This window comes from Cryptotermes secundus, unplaced genomic scaffold (assembly GCF_002891405.2).
Source record: "Cryptotermes secundus unplaced genomic scaffold, Csec_1.0 scaffold120, whole genome shotgun sequence".
In the NCBI taxonomy this organism is placed as follows: Eukaryota; Metazoa; Arthropoda; class Insecta; order Blattodea; family Kalotermitidae; genus Cryptotermes; species Cryptotermes secundus.
Window position 1 is genome coordinate 2782458 of NW_019742442.1, and position 6659 is coordinate 2789116.

At 41.6% G+C, this 6659-nt stretch overlaps 1 protein-coding gene across 1 annotated transcript in view; it reads right to left on the reverse strand.

Moving 5' to 3' along the window:
• Positions 1-5750, reverse strand: part of LOC111873072 (43 kDa receptor-associated protein of the synapse homolog) — a gene marked incomplete at its 5' end in the record, with an annotated part of 26175 nt that extends 20425 nt beyond the window's left edge. The window contains 2 exons of the mRNA XM_023867459.2: positions 1608-1759; positions 5529-5750. Coding sequence (XP_023723227.2) covers positions 1608-1759; positions 5529-5750 — 374 coding nt within the window. The remainder of the gene's footprint in view (positions 1-1607; positions 1760-5528) is intronic.
• Positions 5751-6659: the final 909 nt, after the last annotated feature.

The window sequence follows — 6659 nt, forward strand, 5'->3', positions numbered from 1 at the left end:
CTATATGCATTCCTCATCTCCCCCATTCGTGCTACATGCCATGCCCACCTCATCCTCTTTGACTTGATCATTCTAATTATACTTGGATAAGAGTACAAGTTATGAAGCTCCTCATTATGCAGTTTTCTCCAACCTCTTTGGTCCAAATACTCTCCTCAACACCCTCAGTCTAAGTTCCTCCACGTTAGCACCACTAGGCTTTTGAAAGGTTAATTCAGTAGTTTTGTAGAAGAGGCTTTCGGGCGCATGAAGACGACCTCCCCCCTTACCACATTACGTAAGCAACGAAACAGACTTGTACAGGAGCACGTATAGCGCCACTGAGGCTGCATGGGACAACGTGAGGCAATTTCGCACCAACCCGGGTAGCTACAGCTCGACTTAACTGGCAGAGAACTCGCTCCGTATCATACGTAATTTTGTCTGGATCTCTGTGCGGGTCTTTCTAATGTCTGCTGGATTGACAGTGTTGTTGTAGTGATATTATAATTTAATTATAAATGGCAATTCCAGATATTGACATTAATGTGATTCAGGTGAATGCATTCGTAAGTAATAAGTTATTGTGTCTGTATTCGTCTAGCTAACAATGGAATGGATGGATCATTAGAGAATTTTATTAATTGTATACTCTCAGCTCCTTGCATTTATGGCTTAATATAGATTTTTTGCTTACGTTTACACATTTTAACGTACCATCGTAGGATTGGTGACAGGTTCTTAAATGGCGAAGTTTGTGCTGTACGAGCTCCGGTAAAACTATATGATTTCGGACGAGATCAGAAGATAAGTCAGAATAACGAGTCTAACCTGGTACATTAGAGTTACTTTTCCGTATTCCCTGTGTTTTTAATATTGGATAGGTGGAGCAGAGACCTAACTGTAATGTTTGTCGGATAGAGACTATTCTGACGCGTCCTCGCTCTCTCTTCAGATGCACTCGCATGCAATTGAAAATAAATGCTTTTGTAATGCCATTGAATTAGATGACAGCTCCACGTAGTAAAACTCATCTCAGAGAAACATCTCTACCAGACAAAAGAGTTTTCACAGCTCAGAGTTATTGAATCGCGTGGGTGCAATCATACGACATATCACTGTTCCAGAAACGCATCTGTTTTAAAAGAAGAATTATTGGACTAGGAATTACGAAGCTGGGGTCTGTACTACACGGCAAATTTAAGTTGTTTTTATGCTTTTATGATATTCTAAACATGTGCAACAAATCCACTATACAACAGAAGCAATGCAGGGCCGCGCCATAGCTCAAGCGGTTAGTCGCTGGCTTCCCACCGCGGCGGCCCGGGTTCGATCGCGAGGCTGAAAAAGTGGGATTTGTGGTGGACAAAGTGTCGTTGGGGTAGCTTTTCTCCGAATACTTTGGTTTCCCCTGCCAATCATCATTCCACCAATTGCTCCACAATCACACTCACCTATCATCTGGGGCTGGTACAATAAGCCAGAAGTGGCTGCAGTACAAGGGACTTAGTCTCACCCCACTAGCAATAAAAAAAAAAGTGAAAATGAGGGTGGTGCTAACTTCACCAGTGGTAGCAATTTCTTCTGAGTCCCGACAGAACTATTTGACAGAATCAAAGTGTATTTACCTGTATTTGCCCCAGTCCATGTAAGCCTGGTACAGGTATCCGAGCAGTGCGAATTTGTCTTCCCGTTTGCGGATTCTCTTGAGAGCGCTGCGCCACTTCCTCACGGCAGCCTGCTGTTTGTGTTGATTGTACAGACGCAGACCCTGTTCCACCTGCAAAATGAGCCACAGTGAAACTCTGCAATGCGTTTTACTTCAGTTACGGTGTGGCATTATTATTGTCCTATGCATATTGTGACGTGTAGACCCACCGCTAGGAAACAAGTTGACAAACATGTTGTAGAGATTGATTCTTGGAAACCACCTCGTCACGGTAAATATTTCCCTGGATACGAGTAATCAACAAACATTTCCTTGAATATCGATACGCTATATAAAATGCCGTTCAGATAAGAATGAAGTCAAACTTAGCGGCGGTCAAGCATACGACCGTTCAAGTGGCTAGAATGCTGTTGTAGCAGGAGCTACGTACTCGTACTAATGATAGTGCATGATCTGCAGTGCTGAGCCTGGACTGAGAGAGGCCTTGTATATACATACATTTAAAAACATGTAAAATGTACATTGTACATATTGACCACAAACTTATTACTGCTGACTGTGACTCTGGAAAACGGCAGACCCGTCCTCTAGTCAGAGAGAGCGCCCCAGTTCAACAAACCTGCAACTGTCTGACAGTAATACAAATCTGGCCGTAACCCTCAGATGGGTGCTTTATTCCAAGACAGACTGGCAGACTGACCATCGGTCGTAACATAACTTTGACTTTTGAGAAGGAGTCAGTCGCAAATCAGAAGTCAGTCGTAGTCAAGTCATCAAGGAGCGAGTCATAGGAAGTCATTGATTGTGATTAAGCGAGATTGTAAAAGAAAGTGTTAATAAATCCAGCCATCCAATGTAAACCCCGTTATTATTAGGAACTCAGCCATAAATACGTTACAATATATTTCGGGAGTCCTTTCTGTTACCATCTTCAGGTGATTTTGGCTATTATTGTGTTCAAAGATATTTCTCATTGTGGCCATATAGTGCAGAATTTCCAAATGGCAGCCCCGGCACCCCAGGAGAGAACCTGACGTTTGACATCTGAGAGTAACTTGGGAACGTAGCTGCCAAAATAGAACTAGAAACGCAAAAATAAAACCACAAAGAAAGCGAATGCGGTCCGGGTTACTGTCACCCAGCGGTTATGGTGACTCGGTGTCTATCAGAACGAGTGGAAACGAAGAGACTTTGCCGTGTCCTTTGTGCAGTTTTGAGTACGTTGATGAAGAGTAGTGTTTAAAAGGAGAGTGGATTAGATGTCACAAGCGTAAAAAGCAGCCTCATGAAGCTTGCGTAGGTGTTCAGGGTAGAAAATAATTGTCTCTGGAATATATATGTACATATAAAGGTCGTCAAAAGAGAGCGACTCAAACAGCCCCTTCACTGATCGAAATAATTTCTCAGTTTTCGGATTTGCGACTTCCTAAGTTCTGTTTATTTTCTAAAAAACTGCTTTTGATACTAAGGCAATGTATTATAGTTCATTGCACTGATATCTGTTATAACATTTTTCTTGACTGTAGTTTGTTTTCACCATTTTCTTCCACCTAAAATCCGAAATGATTCAATTAGCCTCTATATGGCATCATCATCACTGGCACGAGAGCCCTTTGTGAGGCCTGGTCTTCCTCAGGATTTTTCGCCATCCCTATATGGCATACTACACAAACATTTCAAGATCACTTCCCTTGCATAAAGCGGGAGCGTAATTTAGGTCGGTTCCACCCTTCAATTCATCAAGGACTGCCCGACATGTTGTTACGTTTCATTCCAGCAATTGCCACTGTGACCCCCATCACTGTGTAACAATACCCATTACACTCAGATCACAATTTTATTGGCAATATTGTGTGTATGAGTTATCAGCTGTATGTATTTAAATAAATTTATGCTTCGTTTTATATGTCTTAAAATTGTAACTTTGGATGTTGTAAGTTTTGTGGTCCTTGCAACGTATTGTGGCATACAGACCCGTTACTAGACAACGACAGCAAAACAAACAGCGAGGCAACAGCCTTTGCTAGGCAGTGGACCGCGCTCAAGAGTGCAAATAATGATGGAATTGGGGGTTTCTCTATGGTGCACTCTGAGGCTATATGAGTCGACCTACCGGGTTCAGTTCAGTTTGTGCAGTGAAGGGAAGTGAAGATTTGGTTAGTTAGTGAGTTAGTCAGAGAACTGCAATTCAGTCGTTGTGAGTTATTGCTATTAGAATCTGGTAGCTGAGACACAGGGATAGTTCGGGAACCCAGAGTAAAGGGGACATCCGCCGTTGGAAGTCGTTACCGAGCAATGACTGGTGAAGGAACATCAGACTGAAATGGCATATTGCGTGCAGCAGTGAATTGTAGAGTATGTGAATAAGCAATAGCACTGCAATTATTTGTAGCTACGATCTGTAAGTGGTTAACAAGCTCAATTACCATTCCAAACCTCGTCTATAGTCACGCGAACACTTGATATTTAAGGGACAAAAGAATCACAGTACCTCTTCAAGAGAGAATTAAGCTGAACACCTGTTCCCCGTTTTGAACATCATTAATACTTTCTTCGGGGACACATATACCGAAGCCACGGAAAGTGGCCCCACAGTCGCTCTACTCCACACACATACTTCGAGCTGCTTGTTTCCCCCGCCAGCCTATAAGTGCTTCCTCATGTCCTTCCCAAGATGCCTGGCCATTCTATTCAGGCGAGTATTGTTTTCTCTGGGTTATCTGACCAAGCTGTGAATAGTTGTATAGAGATGAATAGCAGTATCACAGATGAATGATGAATAGGGAAAGGTTCGGAAGGAAATTTCATGGTGCCATTATAGCATTTGTCTGGAGGATCTGATAGAAACATACAAAATCTCAGTCAGTGTTCCAGCTTGGATCTGAACGGGAATGTTGTTTGTCTAAAGACGTTCACATTTCTGCCGAATGTTGTACTTCTGTCCAGTACCTTCCGTCCTATGTCAACAGCTCCAAAGTACTTTTCTTTAGAGAAGGTCATCACGACCATCAGAATCATCAGATGTAGTTAGATGTCTGGAGGAGATACGGAGAACCTTTTCAGAAAGAAACCTAATAGCTCGTGGGAGATTTTGAAGGGGAGGGGGCTATGAATGGGAATTATTTGCGTGGCCTCAGTATGTCTTCAAGCGCTTTAGGCTGGATGACGTAGTCAAAGAGACAGCAGTTTGACGCAACAGTAGACAGAGAGAGAGAGAGAGAGAGATTCCGCAACTGTCGTCATGCTCACCATCCGAAGGACTTCAATACAGTGATACGCGCTTGCATTTTACGCCCGAATTGTATATAAGGCACTGTGTGGTGTTTCCCTTCGTACATCAAACACCGAATAAATTAATCCTGTCAGTAAAAAAATAATGAAGGTAGAGTTGACAGAACCAGGGCAATATTGTGCAATAAACGAACTTCAGCAAATATTGAAAGCGATTTAAAGTATGCAGGGGAAACTGATCAATATAAAAAAAATTAAATTTGTTAGCTAAAATTTGTAAAATTTGTAAACTAATAGCACATAATCAAACTACTAACGGAACAAAATGATGTCTTCAAAAGTTACTTTCACACACTGATTATTCATTAAAAAGTAAAGTTATCCCCGTGCTTAACTAATTAAGCACTACGCCAATAAGGCTTATGGGGGAGGGGATATATAGATCCACATTTTCTTGATCTAAGCACTAGTTGGAGGTGAGTGGTCGTCTTCACGCAGATCCCTCGGAAGACCATTATAAACAGATTTTTATTTACAATAAAAATGATGAATTTGGAGTTAATTTATATTGACATCATAACTATCCGATTAATTGTTCAAAGTTCTATAACTAAAGCGATTACTTGATATGATGTAATGAAATGCTCACCCTCCTCCTCGCCAGCTGCTGATCTACTTTATGCCTGCACCCGAGGAGACACTCCCAGAGCCCTCTGGACGCGCTTCGTCGACCAGGACTGCCAGGCAAATCCTCTTCGGCGAACTCGTACACATCCAAAGGGTGCCGAGATCCATCGGGAGAGGGCAGCAACGCCGTCGCCGACAGTTTATGGCTAGCTGTGCCACTGGAACGGAAACGTGAAGTCCGAAGTCAAGCAGATCTACTGGTAGAAAATGTAGAGTCGAGTCTGGGTGGACCAGTGCTATTATAGCGCACACTTAAATCTGTACCACTGGACTGGACATGCAGAATTAGATTTATTTCATTATTACGTATCATTTTGAGTTATTATGATAACATTGAGGGATTTGGAACAGAACTGAGAATAATATTTGGACTTAAGAGATATGAAAATATCTGAGGATCGGGAATCGAATTTCGGATCCTACGCTTATATCTTTATATTTATTTATATTTATCACCAACTACAGTGGAACCCCAGCAATTCGAACCCACTTTAATCCGAAATGACTTCCAGTACCACAACCCCCCCCCAATCGAAAAGAACTTAATGAAAAATGTAACTCGATTACGTGATTGATCACTATATTAAAAGGCATGATGTTTTACATATTTTTGTTTTTATATCTGCCTATACATAGTTTGAATAAATAATTTTACTAAAAAATCTGATTCTGTGTTTGAAATCCAGTAATCCGAAATTTTCAATAGTCCCAACACACAAGTTCTTTAATTAGTTCATAAGACGTATTATAGAATTGTGAGTTTACTATGCATGGGAGCTTACGAAAACTTCCCCAAATTCTGCATTAAATATTTTGTGTTGTGTATTATACCATAACAGCTTAGCGACGGCCATCCGTTACAAGATCCCACCTACAGACCGTATCCTCAATTCGTTTAATTCGCTTCATATTCTCATAATCTCTTTCCTTCCGACGAATAGAGATCGCCGTTATATAGCGGCAACTTCTTCTACATAGATGCCGATCGGGTAGTCTGCTCACAGAGCTACAGGGGAACTGCATGCGACAAATGGGAATAGACGCGTGCATGTCTTATTATGACGGCAAGTAGATGAAAGAAATTAAATTTCTG